Source organism: Haemaphysalis longicornis, unplaced genomic scaffold, assembly GCF_048455015.1.
Source record: "Haemaphysalis longicornis isolate Haplotype H1 unplaced genomic scaffold, Haemaphysalis longicornis Haplotype H1 scaffold_7, whole genome shotgun sequence".
Taxonomy (NCBI): Eukaryota; Metazoa; Arthropoda; class Arachnida; order Ixodida; family Ixodidae; genus Haemaphysalis; species Haemaphysalis longicornis.
The window spans coordinates 168,492,080-168,510,138 of record NW_027526422.1 but is presented as its reverse complement, the minus strand read 5'-3'; the positions used below and the strand labels follow the sequence as shown (position 1 = coordinate 168,510,138).

The window sequence follows — 18,059 nt, the reverse complement described above, 5'->3', positions numbered from 1 at the left end:
CGCTAATAAAACGCCAAAACGGACGTAATCACGGCACGAGGAACAAGAAACCGGCCAATGAAGGCCGGTTTTAAGTATGGACCGGCACCCGGCCCGTGGTTAAAAAAGCGGTCGGGCGGCCGGTCCAAAACCGGGCAGGTGGCAACCCTAATTCTCTCGGGCGGACCAAACTTGTATTTGCCCTCACGGCTCCATTACGTAAGACTCAAGTTGGATTAGTTTTTACGATATTCAATAAAAATGCATCCCCTTAAAAGCGCGTGGAACAGAGGCGAGACAACAGGTCGAAACGGACGGTGAACGACCAGAGTAAAAGCGAGAATATTGGGTTAAATTAAGCGAACCTCCATTGCGTGTCCGTGGGAGGTGCCAAGGGGACGACATGGGTGGGAGAGAGAGAGAGAGAAGAGGGTGTTGCGTGGTAAGGGCGGTGGAAAAATACTGTTGTCTTTCTACGAACGTTGCACCGCAGAGAGCGAATGGCGGTCAATTATTTACGCGTATGTGAAATATGGTTGCCTGAGTACTCTTGTAAGCCAGTACCTGGCGAACTATTAAGAACATTTCCTCGTGTGGAAATGTCTATGCTATGAACAAATCAAATCAGCGTAACGATAAAACATAGAGCGACATTCGCAGTTGTGTTCTGTACATGAAACATTTTCCCACTAAGCGGCGTTCGCTGAAGCGGTGGCCAGTGAAAAGGCTTCTTTGAAGTGGTTTTCTTCGTAACGGCGTTTGATAAACTGTCTGCCACCCCAATTTCCCCTATGACAGCGAAGTTTTCCATTTTCGTCGACAATCCCGCTCGGGTTTTGCGAACGCCGTTCAAATTACCCACTTCGCGCACAACACCTGTGCACGTGACGCGCTGTTGATGTTCAAAACACAAATTCTAAGACAACTCAGTTATCGCTTATTACTCAAAATGGTGACAATACGTGTTTTAATTTGACGAAATTTGACTGTGTCAACGACAAAACCGTCGATAATTGGCGTCAGCAATGCAGCTACAACGGGCTACTACTTCTTAGTGGGGAGATTTATAAGTCTATGCAATACCATGCATCCCAAGTGAAGTCATACGTATTGCGCTCATATGGTTCTTGAAAGCGCGAACAAAAGCGTGCACCACGTTGAGCGCAACCCGGCGATTTTTTAGGCAACGAAAAGTGGGTGTGCTCCCTTGCGACGTTGTCATTTGATCCTCCGCTTTCATGCGTGTGCGATGAAGCCTGCCACGGTGTAGTTTGTGTTCGCGCGCAACTTGCGTTTGTTCTGTGTGTCGTGACAACTTCGCAAGACCCTCGGCATGGAAGACGTCCGGGCAATGCTCAACTTCGACGCGCCGTGTGTGCAGCGGAAGGTGAGATTTGAATAACGCAATTTAGTGTGAACCCACGATATCGACGGTTGCTTTCGATACTAGCGATCAATCGATCGTTCTGGCGCAACACCGACGTTTTCGTCTATCAGCGCGTCTGACTGCCTAGGCATCGAGAAGCTTTCGTGAAACAAACGGACGCAGCACAAATCTTTTAGTCTCCGAAAAGTTGCTTCTGTTTCGCCGGTGCTAGCATAGTTCTTCCGGTTACTCGGTCATCCACTTGTTGCGTTGCCCGAGTGCTAGCGGCATCCGCTCGGATGCTAAGGCCACTCACAAAACGATTAACGTCCATTCGCCGTGGTCTGTACGTTTGCGAAAAGCAGAACCTGCCCGTATCGTATTTTTATTTATTGGTACTATTTTTTGAGCTCGCCCCAATGTTTTGCACACTTTTGGGTTCAAGTTCTGGGGCAGCGCGTCGTACGCCGTTTCATCGAAGCTGTTTCATTCATTTAATCGCTGGTGCCCGTATCATAGAAAGTTCAGGACCTGTTTTCGGTGCATCAATATTTTCGAGAGGAATTTCTCCTACCACATCTTAGCTACTTTCAGACTATATTTGTGGTTGATTGAATTAATCTGGATCAAGTAAACTGTATGAAATGAAAGCGAATTCCTCTTTGGCGTTCATACCGCTCCAACATGCCAAAGTGAAAACATTTTGCAAATGAGGCCTCAGTGGGGACCTCGTAAGACACCCTGAAAACAAGGTTTTAAGTAGCAAATGAAGGGAGATGGCACAATGGATCCTCTTAAATTGCCCACAGTAGGGCCAAAAATGTTGGACGGACAAAAACACTCCAGAATGCTGTCCATTCTTGAATTTATCAGCTATCGCTTGTAGATATTTTGACCAGCATCACCCGTCTACACATAGGTAGGCGCATGAAGCTTTGCATGTTTGCTCTGACTATTTCGAAATTGTTTAACGACTAAAGGGCCCAAAAGTGCCGGCTCTGGCTGAAAAATCGCACAATGTGTCTTGCTGGGCCTCCCTGACGACGGCAAGTGCGATATTTGCCTCATCGAAAAGGAAACATTGAAAGTGTAACGCTCATTGATAAATCAGTGCTCGTGTGGGTAGTACTGGAATAAGAAGTCTCACCTGTACAACTTGCTGCCACTGGCTTCAATTTTGATTGACATCTAGAACTTTAACTCTATGTGGTTTGGAACATGGTTGTGTTCCTGGAAGTCTTTCACACTGTGCGCGCCTTGTTCCACGTCCTACAAAGTTACGACACGGCCCCTGCAGGCCCCATAGCTCACGCACATCTAACAAAACTTGGGGTCAACTTGTCGGAAATGCAGGCAATAGCCTCCCAAGTAGAGCTTCGGTTTTCCGCGAGCAGTCTTCCTGGACTCCACTACATGTGCGTATGAATGCTTGGGGGTTGGGGGGAGATTTAGAGGGCCACTATTTAAACGCCCACGCATGCGATAAATTGCCATCCCCAGAAAATCACTGGAACGGCCCCCCAACGCATACCAGTACAGTTAATTCTTCAGGCATGTGCACATGGAAATTGCGGTGCACATGCGAGCGTAGTTCATTGCTTCGTGTCAGTAGTAGCCCCAAAGCATATCTACATCGCAGAGACTACCACTATGCTGTGGCTGTCTTTTCCAAGGACGGAGTAAATAGAGTAAACTTCCTAAGACGAACTCGGTTAAGATGAATTCTCGCTTATGCCAAACAATGTGGGAATGTTTGTTTGGCATAATGCAAAAAAAAAAAAAAAGAACCAACGCACAAAAAAAAATCCACTTAAGATGAACAGCTCTGCATGTACTCTTTGGTTAACACGAACAACTTTTGGGGTGGCTACCGCTGCTGGCCATTCTGGGTAGGTAACATGGCGGGGTGTGGTGGGGCATTCATGCGACCAGAGGGAAAGAAGAGCAAAAGAAAACTGCAGCGCGAAATGAATTCGTGCCACGGAGGAAGGGAGGGAGCAAAAAAAGACGACGTGGATAAAGCTACCACTACTCCTACCCTTCAACCCGTGGAGCCAGTGGCAAAGCAAAGCAAAAAAAAAAGGAAAAAGAACTAGGGCGGGTTTTGTGGCCCCTCTGCCGTAAAGGAGAGGTGCAAAACTAGGAGGGTAAAAAAAAGAAAAAAAGTAGGAAAAGTGACGACAGAGACTTTCTAGTCCAAGGTTCGACGAAAACTGATCCGGCAACGAAATAACATAATATTTGGTTCCAAACTGACACTAAAAAAAACGTCAAAACAATAGGTAAAAAAGGATGTCTCGGGGTCTGTACAGGTCCCTTGTTCACATATGAAATGAAAAGCAGATTGGCCATATTCGTGGAACGGTGCAAAGCGCGTGCGTATGTTGTAGACATGGGCCCACGTGTCCAATTAAGAGTGTGTGGGCTTGATTGGATGTGGAAGGATTCCCGGAGTAGGCCCGTTGATAATATTTTCTCGGTGGCAATGATTCTGGCCGAGTCTCAAGCGATGACATGACCGGTGACGTTGTGGTTTTCTGGCAAGGGGTTTAGCTGGGTGCGGCCGTTAGCAGCATCATTTTCGTGCTCCTTACGCGTCAGGAAGTTTCCCGTTTCACCAAAGTAGGCTGCATCGCAAGTCTTGCAAGGAATTTTATAGACCACCCCGGGGTATCTTTCCCGTTCTAGCGCATCTTTGGAGCGTACAAGTTGCGTCCGAGCTTACTTGTAGGCACATGGCAAACTTGGATGTCGTAGTCATTGAAGATTCATGGTAGCATTTCACTTACATCGACAGCAAAAAAAATGGCGGCGCTTTTCCGCTCCTTTCTTGGGGATGGAGATAAGCTTGCCGATCCGGTCTGCGTTGCTGCGCTCTTAGTATTTGGCTGGGGTATCCATTGCTTGCGAAGCCTTCTCTTATCATCTTTTCTTCCACCCTCCATGCATTGGTAGAAGAGCAAAGGTGTTGCGCGCGTGTAAAAGAGTGCCGAGGCCACAGATCGCTTGTGTCCGACCGGGTGTGCAGAAGAAAAGTCCAGGTATTGACCGGTATGCGTGAGCTTCTGGTAGACTGTCGTCACGAAGCCGGTGTTCTTGCGCTGCACTGCCACATCGAAAAAAGCGACATGATGACTGGCAACCTCCCCCTCCATCATGAACTGGATCGTTGGCTAGATGGAGTTCAGGTGTTGCAAAAGTACTGGCGTGTCTTTCCGTTTTAAAACACAGAAACAGTCATCCACGTAGCGTGCGAATATTTTTGCATGATGACTAAAAGAAGCTGAGGGCAGTCCTCTCGACCGCTTCCAGAGCAAGGTTTGGCACGTCACCGAAATTGAAGCACCCATTGCAGTACCCAGCACCTCCCTGTAAAATGCTTCGTTTAAAACGAAATACGTGCTCCGCAAGCAGTAGCTCAAGAGGCGGCAGAGTTCGGCAACTTCAATCAGAGCACGGTTGGCGAGCGTCTCGTCGTTCTCGAGCACCTTCTCACAGCACTGGGCTACGAAGTCCACAGGTACACAAGTAAATAGATTTAACGTCGAAAGACCATTACGTCATCGTCGTGGATGTTGATGTCGCGTAGCATCGTTACAAAATGGCCTGAATCCTTCACATGAGTCTCTGTCGTCCCAACGAGAGGCCGCAGGATGCTGCGCAGATATTTAGACAGGTTATACAGGGGGGATCAGGTAAAGTCGACAATGAGCCGTACATTTGGCTTATGAACCTTGAGAACACCGTAAATGGTTGGAGTTGAGCCGTTGTGACATAAGAGCCTGTAGTACAGATTCTTGCTCTGAGGTGGAACATATTTGAAGACCTTCGTCAAAAGATTTGTAACAAAGATTGTGAGCAACCGTCAGAGCACCAGTCTCCCCGAGCGGGTATGTGTTTGGTTAAAGCGGAGGCTGACCTTCTGAGTGGCGTCAATCCCCCAGTGGGTATATGTCCCCGTAGCGACACAGCGGCAGCTCCATCGACAGTACTTCGGCGCGAGACCTGCGCGCGGACGTTAGACCTCGTTTGGACTCTGAAACGGCCAGACCTTGTTGGTGCCTCTTGCAAGAGCCGCCAATAAACCCCCATTATAGATTTTTCAGTTCGCTCTTAATTTTCCTCATGGGGTCACGTTTTACATTTTCATACGTGGAATTGTCTTGCAGCAGTTCAGCCATTTTTACCAGGTAGTTTTTGCGGTCCAGTACTACGGTGGCGTTACCTTTATCAGCTGGCAAGATTACGATATCCTCTGCGTTTTGTAGGCTCTTGATGGCTTCCCTTTCCACCTGTGGCAGAACAGATTTTCTTGGCAGTTTTGACGGCTTCGATGGCACATGTGCGTGCTGCTTCACTTTGCAGGCAAGGTTCAACTTTGCGCACAGCTTGCTCCACTGCGCAGGCCATTGTGTCAGACTCAGTCCTTGGCAGCCATCCTGTGTTTAAGCCGTAGTTCGGGACGCTCAGCTTACCTGGGTTCAGCAGGCGTGACGAGAGGTTGAACACACCATTAGACCGCGGGGGGCAGCCATTCTTCTGGGGTAGCAACGCGAACTTAGCATCCTGACTTTCTTGCCGCTTTTCCCGCGCCGCGTAGGCCACACTGTTTGCGTGTAGAAGCCCGCCGTAGAAGTCAAGACAGAGATGATGCTCGAGGTTGCGCTGGGTGAAAAATACGTCGTTTTCCAGGCGCTTGACAGTGGCCTTTGTATCCTGTATGCGAGCTTGCAGGAGGCGCTTTTCATCTTGTGAGATGTGCACAACATCCTGCGGCCTCTTGTTTGAACAACAGAGACTTATGGGAAAAATTCCGGCCATTTTGTAATGATGCTATGCGGCGTCAACATCCAGGATGATGACGTAATGGAGTCGTCGACGTTAAATCTATGTTTACTTGTGTACCTGTGGACTTTGCGGCCCACTGCTGTGAGAAGGGGCTCGAGACTGACGAGACACTCGCCAACCGCACTCTGATTGAAGTTACCAACCCCTGCCACCTCTTGAGCTTCTGCTTGTGGAGCACATATTTTGTTTTTAACGAGGCATTTTACAGGGAGGTGTTTTGGTACTGCAATGGGTGCTTTAATTTCGGTGACGTGTGCAAACCTCGCTCTGGGAGCTGTCGAGAGGACCGCCCTAAGCTTCCTTAGTCATCGTCCAAAAATATTCGTACGCTACGTGGATGACTGTTTCTGTGTTTTAAAGTGGAAAGACTCACCAGTACTTTTGCAATACCTGAACTCTATCCAGCCAACGATCCAGTTCACGATGGAAGAGGAGGTTGCCGGTTGTATCTCTTTTTTCGATGTGGAAGTGCAGCGCAAGAATGCCGGCTTCATGACAACGGTCTACTGGAAGCCCACGCATGCTGGTCAATACCTGGATTTTGCTTCAGCGCACCCGGTCAGACACAAGCGCTCAGTGGCCTTGGCACTCTTTACAAGCGTGCAACGCCTGTGCTCTCCTACCAAGGCGCGAAGGGTGGAAGAAAAGATGATAAGAGAAGGCTTTGCAAGCAATGGATACCTCAACCAAATTTTAAGCGCTCAGCAACGCAGATCGGCAAACCCACCCACACCCCCGAGGAAGGAGCGGAAGCGCACTGCCATTCCTTACGCTGTCGGTGTAAGGGAAATGCTGTCACGAATCTTCAATGACTATGATGTCCAAGTTTGCCACGTGCCTACAAGTAAGCTCGGACAGCGGCATGTGCATGCCAAAGATGCGCTCAGAATGCGAAAGATGCCCCGGGGTGGTCTGTAAAATTTCTTGCCAGACTTTCGACGCAGCCTACATTGGGAAAACCGGAAACTTCAAGAGGCGACTAAAGCACAAAAATGACGTTGCTAATGGCCGCACCAAGCTAAACGCCTTGCCAGAACACCACAACGTAACTGGTCATGCCATTGCTTGGGACTCGGCCAGAATGATTCCCACCAAAAAAATATTATCAATGTGCCTACTCCGAGAACCCTTCCACATCCAGTCAACCCCGCACGCTCTTAATCGGACACGTGGGCCCATGCCTACAACATACACATGCGCTTTGCAACGTTCCATGCATGTATAAATATGGCCGAGCAGCTTTTTGTTTTATATGTGAACAAAGAACCCGTACGGGCCCTGAAACGTCATTTGTTTTTACCTAATGTTTTTACCTTTTTGGAGAGTGTCACTTGATACTGGCGACGGAGACTTTCTATTCCCGAATGTAGCAGCTCTCCTGACCAATGCTGTTTCTCAGCAGCGGGGACATGTGAGTTCACGTGGTTGCATGTTGCGAGTCCCACCATGTCACCTCCGAGAAGGTGAGGAGTTTCCTCTCTGTTTTTGCTGTGTTGTTGCCTGAGGTAGAGGGTGTATGCTTCCCGTCACCACTTGAACCACGCAAGAGCACTTGAAGACGGTCTTCTATCAAGTTGTCCACTCAAATAAGGGATTTTTTTGTTTTTCCTCCATTGTAAGTTGTTGCAACCGTGTCATCCCAGCTCTGACACCAGTTGTTGGGACCGGGTGGGCCGACCCGAGCCGAGCTCCGTAGTCTCCGGCATACGTGTGGGAGCTTGGTGAAGCGAGCAGCCAGCCACTGTTGCAGCCGTGAAGAAGTCCAGAAGCTGTAGGCTAACGTAACTGTTTACTTTATAGTGAGAGGTGAGCTGAAGCCAAAGAACAATGCCCCGACGGGCGAGGTGACAGTACAGGACTCGAGCAGAGTGACAGCATGGATTCGCTGCTCTAACAGGAATGGGTTATAGCACTTGCGGGGCTTCTATTTATACCCAAAAGCGGTAATGGTCAAAACGCCAACAAGCGGCAACACGCCATGAACGTCACAGACACTCACAACGCTCTTTCCAGAGTTCGTGAGCAGTCGATAGCCTCAGCGCACGTTAAGTCCGAGAGAGGGGAGAGAGGAGGACTCTGCTGCGATAGCGGGGCCTCTGTGTCCTTAAAGAGCGTTGAGACTAGCCTCGCCGGCAGCCGCCGAAGTTTTGAGACGCCGCCGAAAGCGAAGTGCCTGGCCTGGGCTTGTCGAGGCATGAAAACATCACTGACAAGAGGGGACCTGTTTCAAAGGCGCACGCAGGGGCTTCGCTGCACAACCAAGGAGTGATGCAGGAAAGTACGGTGGCGGGCCGATTCGTAACAGCTTCTCCCCCGGGGGTCCGAGATCCCGATGGATAAGGGTCTTCAACCGTTGTCCGGAGGGATGCTTTCGAAGTGAAGTGCTCGGCAGATGGTCGACTCCAGGCTTGGGCTGTACGACACCGTGCTGGAGCTTCACCGGGCCGGTCACTGGACGAGTAGTGGGTCCCCAAGAACGTCTCTGGCTTGGTCAGGCAAGCAACAGAACAACACAGGAAGACACAACCGCATCGCTGGCAAGTGCGAAGACAAATCCACACTGAAGATCTACCAGGCTTTTAGTTGCGAAAAAAATACACGAATAACTAACTACTCTAGTTATATTTTAGCCCAGCGGTACTTTAGACAAGTGCACAAACTTGTGACATTTCGCGTGATTGGAAATGTCCCACACAAAAAGAAACGTAATCGTAAAGGGCGAAACCTGCTTCAGGAAAAAAATTGGCCGCGTATCTGCTCCTTTCGTTGCAAATGTCGTCAAAAGACGATAGTCTTTGTAGACATTTGCCAAGGAAATGCCCCCCTTTGCTTTCCCGCTCACCTCTCATGCTGTTCCTGTACCGTCGCGCTCATCCCAAGGTAAACACGCTAAAGGTTTGCACAAGGCAGTTTGAATTTACTGCGTTCCACTGCTACAGGCCGGGTTTCTCGATGCCAGCGCTGCAGTACGGTGGAGATGCGCGCGAATGGAGGCGGCCGACTACAAGGTTTATAGAACCGCATGGCCGTGCTCCACGTGCGTTCCAAGCAGAACATGGAACCTAGCTAGTGGAACCTTTCGTTGCTGTTGCCGCGTGATTTTTTATATGCCGCCAGGAGGCGGCGATTTTCTGCAGTAGATGTAGAATGTCATTTGTTATCGAAAAACCAAGCATCCATGAATTTTTAATAAAGGAACACTGTAAATATCCCTTGTGTACTAATTTCCTGTCTTATATTTGCGTAATGTCTTGTTCTTGTTCAACAAAGTTGACAAGTATGAACATATGAACCGGGCTTAGACGTTTACATTTTGCTGTGTTTTGTTTTGCATTTACATTTTTGTTTTGTTTTGTTTGCGTTTAGATTTTTCCTTCTTTCAGGCTTTATAGATTAATTACAGCTTTAGCGACCGGATAGATGAGAAAAGGTATATTTTAGCCTGTCTGTGCAATACGAACTCTGTACACAGGTTTGACAAATTCACTTCAGGGGGACTCACCTGATCACGTTACTATGGAAATTACTCATTCATGAGCCACAGGCTTAAAAAGCATCGGGTGCCGAAACGAAAAGTTTTACAAATCAATCCTAATGTTCCTAATGGCCTAGTTTGTTTCTTTTAGAAATATAGACGATCTTTACTGAAAGAAAATATAAACAAGAAATACATTTTAGTTTATATAGTCCTCATTAGATGGCGCTAGCAGTCTTCCATGCGAGAGTCTTGTTTTTCTCTCACCCGCTCCCGTCATTTTTTTCGTGACGGGAGCGGGTGCGCAGCCCCGTCTAGAGGAGCGCAGCCCCGTCTAGATTGCAAACGCTGGCATCGTTAGCCTTTATGTGTCCAAGCCATAGGCGACTACAGCAACGTTTCTATGGCCAAAGAGGTTGGCTTTAACTTTTTTATTTTTCACTGACAGAATGAGAAACGCATTTAGATGCTCAAGAGGCCAGTGTGCCTGCCTACTCCGGCGTCCCAGACCCCATCGAGCCGGCTTCCAGCATGGTGGGCTGCGGCAAATCCGCTTTTGAAGCAACAAGCGGTGTTTTGAATGTCAAGCATGGCTTCCCGGGCTCCCGGATGGTGCCGTTCAGGAGGGCGCCTTCACTTCATCTCGTCTGGCGATCACAGCCATCTCATATTATCTTCTCTTGCATGGGGGTAAACCTAGCGTTTTTTAGTTATGGTGAGCTGACAGAAAGCTTTTTTTTACATTTATTTCATCTACTCAACCAATTAGGAACTGTTTATTTAAGGAAAGCATCTGTAGATTCTTCTCCAATGAGCTCTCGCTGTTCACCACTTTTGGGATGTTACAAGCCATAGTACGCAAGAGTGTACAGGGCGTCGTCCCGTTTTCATGTTTCTGGGGTTTTCTGCCTTATTAAACATCTGGTAGTTGGGAGAATGGTGTGTTTAGATTCCCAGCACTGTAATCCATCGATAAAGGCCAACTTGTTTCCAGCCTTTAGTGTCCCTTTAAATACAGATAGTAAGAAGTTTGCAGTGCTATCACATCAAGCCGTGCTGAAAAAAAAATCAAATGTCTTTTCTGAGAGAAAAGATGGTCAATAAATACCCCTATTACACAGGCCCCTTAACGGTCATTAACGAAAACGGCAGTTGGCCTTAACAGCCTTTAGGTGGAGTTACACAGCAGCACGAGTGCTGTTGGAAACATAACGGCGATTGGCCCCAACGGAGGTCACCGGTCTTTGTTGCGCCTGTTTTCCTGTGTACTGTTGGCAGATAGGCAAGATGGCTGCACCCAGCAACAACATATCTCTGCTGAAGCTGAGCACGCTGCCGCAAAAAATGCTTCATGTGAACACCGTCGCCCACGTATTTGCTAAATTAACCTCTGGTAGGACGGCGGAGCTGCAGTTAGTACAAGTGATGAATCGTGAATTGGGACGCTTCACCACATCGAAACCACACCAAATGGAGCGATCTGCAATGTCATGGATCCGATTGGATCGTTTAAATAAGTTTATCCAGTACTGTTACAAAAAATTGTTGCGAAGAGTAAAAGAAATATACACTGTAAAACATATAGTGCAGGAAATAATTAGAGAAATTTTTTTTGTAGTTTGCGAGGTAAAATTTTAAGAGTCGCGTGATAAATCATCCAAACAGAACTGAACAATGAAAGTGGCGTATGATCACTGCCACCGCCGTTCAGTTCCCACGTCCGTTATGACATTCAACAGCTGCGTGTGTTAACGGCCGTAGCAACTGCCCATGTAACCGGGGTATAAAACATGGTCTTTCTCCCACGCCACCTTAGTCACAGCCAAAGTCCAAAATCCAGACTTCTTTAAGCGTGTCGGAATGGTGCAATTGAATAAACATCAGCTTCATAACGTGAGAGACCCAGGTCCGGTTCTGACCACATGAACCGTTTTTTTCTTGAGGCGCTTAATGTGCTTTTGCTTATCATCATCATCATTTCGTTTCTGAAACCAATTGTGTTAAGTTGGCTTTTCTGCTGTGCATTTCGGTGACAGGACGGTCGTCATCAGTGAGGCGAAGAAAGCTTTGCTTTTAAAAAAAGGTGGGAAGGAGGAGGTACCTGACGGTTTTGTTTATGAGATGGGCACCAAGCATATGGAATAAATCTGCTAGTACAAGAATCAAAAGACCAGTTGTTGCTGGGCTTCCCTGAGCTGTGTGCTGCCAGGAAGTGTTGGCGACGAAAAACTCACACGAGCACTTTTGCATTTTAGATTTGCCACGGGAAACTCACATACGGCATGTCAAATATGGGAAATTATGTTAATGTGTTTCTTCATGCCTGCCTCCGAACCTCCAATATTTAAACTTTTTTGGCTTTCTGGCATTCCAAAAGCAGGGGTGGAACAGCTGCGCCATTTGCGCCTTAGAGCTCCAATTATGTTCACCTGCGCCATCCTGCGCCAATCGGTCGCTATTGCGCCAGACTCGTTTATCAGCGCCGTCCTGCTATACAGAGCTGCAACTGAGCCGCGAGATACAACTGCCATGAGGACCAGTGCACAAAAACTTGGCTGAAACAATGTGTTATGGTTTTTATCGTTTTGGTTATGGTTTTGTGGTTATGGTTTTCGTTTAAATAAGGATGTCAGTGCCTACGGAAGTTGGATTTTGCTTTGCTGTTGTGCCGCAGGCACTATGTGCCTTCTCCGCCTTCACTTTAAATTTATTTGTGTCGTATTTGCATGGTTTTGTTTCTGGTTCCAGCCGGTGCACCACAATCAATGGAAAATCACCGTAAGGGAGGGAAATGTTTTGGTGTCACATTGCAAACAGACTGAAAATTGCGTAATATTCGCATGAAAGTTCGTAGCATACAGGAGTTGAACTTCAGTTCATTCGACCATTTTTTGCGAGCGTAGCTGCATGCATTGAACAAACTGGTTCTTAAACGGTTTTTTCCCTTGCTTGCTATTTTGGTTCGCCTTTGTTATGACGTAGTTAGTCATTTTCGCCTGTGAATGTCGGGGCTGGCTTTACTTGTGTAGAGCAGTGGTTCTCAAATGGGGGTCCGCGGACCCTAGGGGGTCCGCGACCCTAGGGGGTCCGCGAAGCCATTTCTAGGATCCGCAAAACCCTCACCCGCTTTTTTTTTTCCAGACTTGCATACTTGAAAAGCAAATACCGAAACAGGTTGAATGTGGCTGCAGATATGCAACTCTGTTTAAGCGCGACTGTGGCACGTTTGATGTTTTTGGTAGCAATAAAAGGCACCTGTTTCACGCTCCAGTTGTGTTAATTTACCTACGTCCCCCCCCCCCCCCCCCCCCCCGCTCCCTTCCCTCCTCTGCAAGGGGTCCCCCATCACTTCCACCAGTCCACAAGGGGTCCTCGACACATCCATGGCTGAGAACCACTGGTGTAGAGGATAGTCCATCATTAGTTATGGCTTGTAACGCCCTCTAGTTGCGTAGTCTACAACGTACGTTTGTCAAACTTTTGCAGCCCCGTTAAGAGCAAAGACAAAGCGATGTTCTGCTTCGCACGCACAGAAACCACTGTTCGATAGCAAAAATGCAAGCTATCACCCTGTTTTACGGAACGGCCGTGAGTTCGTTTAACACCGCCTTTTATTCTACACGAAGCAGGGCCTCTTCGCTGAGTCTTCTTGACTGTGCAGGTGAAGTCTACCCTTTAAATGGTGATAACGCAGAACGCTCTTTGGGCCGAAGGCAGATAACTCCGTATATTGTATATTTCCAGATATAGTACAACAACGGCGTTCTTGGTTTGGAGTAGGCTCTAGTGCGTAGTACAAAGGCTGATATAGTAGATGAATCAATTAAACTAAATTGGCAGGGGGCTGGCACAGCAGTCTGCGAGACCCCTGACAAACGGCCTTTGTGGCTGCCCCAAGCATGCTACAAAAGGCACTTTTGCCTGCTCCCAGGACTGCTCCCAACACCTTGTACCCTGTTCCACCTCTGCAGAAGCAGGGCATTTCTGTTCCCTCTATCGCAAAAGTGAACCTGATACGTTTGATGTGTGCACCCCAGTCAATCAGTGTTTTGCACTTTGTTGCCTCGTGACCTGGATCTCGTTGCTCTTGTGTGCAGGCAGTGCAGAAGCTCTTGCATGCCATTGGCCTGCAGCACAAGCCTGGCACGCCCCCACTGTCTGCGGAGAGTCCCAAAGTGAGTCTCCTTTGAAGCTCGTTGGTTCCGGCCCTGCATAGCAATCGCTGCAGCGGTGTACTGCATCTTTCATGGAGTGAGACATCTATTGAGGAAGGAGTATAGTAAGGGGTGAAACATATTGGGGCTGATGGAGCAGGGGGCGGACATACGCTTTAGTTTTAAGAATCAATGCAGGAGTTAGCTTTTTTGTTTTACTTATGGACAAATTAAAAGGGGATTGCATTCCTCATTAATTATTGTAATTTTAAGTGCTGCAACCACCCCTTGTTTCAGCTTGTGAGAAATTCTGTGGCATCAGTGCGCAGCTGAGCTAACAGTTTAGAGACTTGGGCACAGTGCATCTACTTCTACTTTTACTTTTGCATTTTCCTTTACTTTTACTTTGACAGAAGCCTTTGACAGATGTGCTGATGCTCTCGCAGTGTCTTCTCTTTATTCCATCTGTGTAGATTCCAGTTCTTCAGTTGGGTGGCCTTGTGATGGACGCACTTCATGATATTGTCCTTCCATGGTGGGAAAAACACCCCAGTTTGGCCAAAAGTTGCCTCCGCCTTGATTGTCCGTGCAGTGCCGGGAGCTAGAGCTGCTGGTGGAGCAGTGCGGGGCAGGCCAGAGGGCCAGTGAGGAGTGCTGTGAGGCCCTGCTCTCCCTGGTGGTGTCTGGGCAGTTGGACTGGCGCTACGCCCTCTCCCAGCTGCTGGGCAGGGCCTGCTGCCGCTCCATCGGCGACGACGACAAAGCAACGTCCCCTGATGACCGGTAAGTGTGTTCTGTAGGGGGTGCTAGTTGTGTGGCATCACGAAATCCTTCTGATGAGCTAGCTCACCAGGTGGCATTTCAAGGGGCCGGTCTGCTGGTAACAGGCAAGCATTGTGCGCTCGAACAAGGACATTAACGGCAAAGAGCACATGCAGGTGCTCCATGCCATTTTGTGTACCTAGCCTTGTTTGGTTTCCTCGTTTTTGTATGCTATATATGGAAGGCTAGTGCACTAGAGAAAACTCAGATTGCCTGCTTCAACTTGTATGGTTTAGTTTCTGTTAGATATAGATTTATTAGGCCAGCTTGAACCAGTCATGCCTTTTGTGCACTGATTCCATAGATCAAGTCCCATAGAATTAATAGGTGAACACAAGGCCTAACCTTAGACAGTACTTTCTTAGAAAGGCAGGGGAGACTAGTCTTCCTGGGTCAGTGCACAATCTCAAACCTTTACTGGCTACAGCTGCCATACTCCAGGGAGTGCGTTATAGCCAAAGGGCAATTTTTGGGGGGCTTTATGCACCGAAGCTGCACCTTGGCTATAACGCAAAAAGGCGGTTAACAGCTAACTGCAACAAGAATTTAGCTGCCCCAAATTTTCTTTCAGGGGGTATACAATACTCTAAAGTTTTCTGTGACCTAATTTTAAACTGCACACATGCACAGTATTTTTATTAAAACGGCTTGAAAACACGCCACACCTGCCAACGCAGCATCCAGCTGAGTGTCGCCACAACTGGCCAACACTTCGGTGAACATTTGGTTGTTACGTCAGTCAGGGCTTCCATCGCTCCCGTCATCTCTCCTGATTAGCCCTTTTTTGTGTGGCCTCACATGGGTGAGCAGCGTAATTCGTGCCTCTCGCATGAATAATTGCTTTCATGCGTTTCCGAAATGTGAGAACCTGAAGAAGCTGGGGGTTTCCGAAACAAAGCGAGCAAAGTCGAAGTGAGCCAGGGCCAGTTGAGGCGGGGCGATACGCCATCCGCGAGCGAGTGCGGCAGTTGCTCCTCGACTGATTTCGTGGTCGTGTTGATGGCGGCAGGCTCTCGGTTGACTGTACAAGTAGGAGAGAGGGAGAGAGAGAGAGAGGAGGATGAGGAGGAGGAAGGGGGGGGGGGGAAAGGCCGAGTCCAGGTTGCACACCAACAGTGGTGCCTGTTGCTGGGCCGTTTGTTGTTCGAGTAGGTGAGACACAAGTCAGCCGACGTGAGACGATACGCTGTTTGCACAGCTGGTCGGCACATTGACATGCAAGCGAGTATAACAGCTGTGCACCGCACTGCATGCCTGTGGCCAGGCGGCTCTACGAATACACGATACGTGAGTATGGCTGGCGCGAGACGATACGCTGTTGCGGCCAGTTGGAGCACGAGCAAGTACGGCATACGGCAGCTGTGTGGTGCACTGCATGCTCATGGCCGGGTGGCTCTTCCAGTGCATGATACATTAGTATGGCCAACGCAAGATGATACATTGTTGCTGCAGCCACTCGCAGGGCGAACAACTAAGACAGCTATGTGGCACACTGCGCGACCGTGGTCGGTTAACTCTATGAGTGCGCAATATGCGAGTACGGCCGGTGCGAGGCGATACGCTGTTGATGCGGCCGGTTGGGGTGCGAATAAGTATGGCAGCAACGGGATGCACTGTGCAGAATTGATTCAATTTAAACCACTTCATCAAAAAATGAATAAAAATTAGCTGCTGTTGGCAACATTCAAATGAAAAAGGGGGGCTACATTTGGCAAAATGGGTAAAAACAAAGTAGGCAACATTGAGCACCGAGTAGGGTGGCTGTTTCACATCACCAGTGAAGACACTGCAGTGCTTTCGTCGCTGCATGCCTTTTCATGCAGGCGGGCATAATTGTTTATCGTAAGATTCGGTGCAATCACCCTGCTAAGAGGAACAAAACTACCTGTGTAAACAAAAGATTGATGCACCCCTCGGTCTAACAATTGTGATGGTTGAACGCGAAGCCTCCGTGTGAGGGATTCTTCTTTTGATACGAAAACATAAAGCAGGCTTCACCTGCGAAACAGTATATTTGAGACAGAGTATTCCTTTCAGGAGGAAGTTAGGTTTCCTGCAGTGGGTTTTGAGAACTACAGACACCATCAGTGAGACATGGAAAGCTTTGCTTTAAGCTTCGACCGGGTTGGAATGGCACATCGGATAAATGTCGGCTCCATAAAGAGAGGGACCCAGGTTCGATTTTGACCGCAGGAATTGTTTCTTTCTTTTACTCCACCCTTGATTATCATCATAGTCCAAGAAAGTTGGCTTTCCTGCAGTGGGTTTTTAGGTGGACTGCAAACGCCGTTAGTGAGACATGGAAAGCTCCGCTTTAATTATAATAAAGTTGTGGATTTGAGCTTCGGTAATATGTGGCGAAACGGAATTCGTACACCCCAGCCGGCATGTTTGGGCGCTTTCCTCCCACGGTGGCTTTTTTCTCGTTTTGTTTTCTTCTCTCACAAATGCAGGGTGGTTCGATCAGCACAGCAAATATTCCCTGTGCAAGTGCCCATCTAGAGCTCAATACTGCTGTTTGTGTACCTATTTCTTAGCTCTCTGCTTTACCATGACTTCCCACGATGCCTGTTTTTACCTTTTACCAGATGGCTGCAGGTGCGTCTCAGCCACTCACAGGGAAGCAATAATGGTTGCACAGTCTTTCCGACGCCTTTTCGTGCTTGTTTTCTGTTTCTGAAAAAATGGACGACCGAAAGCACCTCGAAAGCATGCCATCGTCTCGCACACATCTGTGGGTGAATCCGCTGGCTGCGCCCACTATATTCCCAACTCTAAAGTCAATTCTGGCTGGCTGCCCTTTTTTCCAGTTTCAGTTTATAAAAGAGCAATTCGTGATCTTTGTTTGCAATGCTGTGACGCATCTTCGGGGCCTCTAGATTTTGCACTTAGCACCTTTTAAAGTATTACTACCGAAAAACAGTTTAAGGACCCGAAAAATTTATTGCAGTTCACCTTTAAAGGGGCCCTGAGATGAGGTTTTGTGGGGGATTGTAGGTTTCGCACCGTAATGGCTATTTACTGAACTAATCTGTGACGTAGTAGTCCTACCCTTATTAAAGCAATTTTTTAAGACCGTAAAAACACCAGAAAGCAACAAAAACATCTTTTGTCTGTGTGTTTTAGATGCGAAGCATCTTTTGCTCGGGGGGATGTCCCATGTCCATGCCCCGTTCGCAGCGCCTCTGATGATGATTGTGACAGGATGCCCCTAGGGATTGGCCAACCAAAGAATCCATCAAGAGATAGCTTTGCGTTCAACCACCACCGTCATCTTCCTGTAAGGGAGCCGCCGAAGAAGAAGAAGAAGACAAAGCTGCAAAGAGGCGGGCGTGTATGTTGCTCTCAGCCGGTGCACCGTCAACAACCTTTACCTCACTAACACTGACGGAGACTACCGATTCTAGCACTAGAC

General features: G+C 48.2%; 1 protein-coding gene across 2 annotated transcripts in view; it reads left to right on the top strand.

The window, feature by feature from the left end:
* The first annotated feature begins 921 nt into the window (after positions 1-921).
* The window catches only part of LOC144147216 (focadhesin), a 263,925-nt gene continuing 246,787 nt past the window's right edge, over positions 922-18,059 (top strand). For both annotated transcript variants that reach the window (XM_077679299.1, XM_077679298.1), the window contains exons 1-3: positions 922-1,366; positions 13,766-13,843; positions 14,415-14,605. In XM_077679299.1, the coding sequence (XP_077535425.1) occupies positions 1,313-1,366; positions 13,766-13,843; positions 14,415-14,605 (323 nt within the window). In that variant the 5' untranslated portion in view covers positions 922-1,312. The remainder of the gene's footprint in view (positions 1,367-13,765; positions 13,844-14,414; positions 14,606-18,059) is intronic.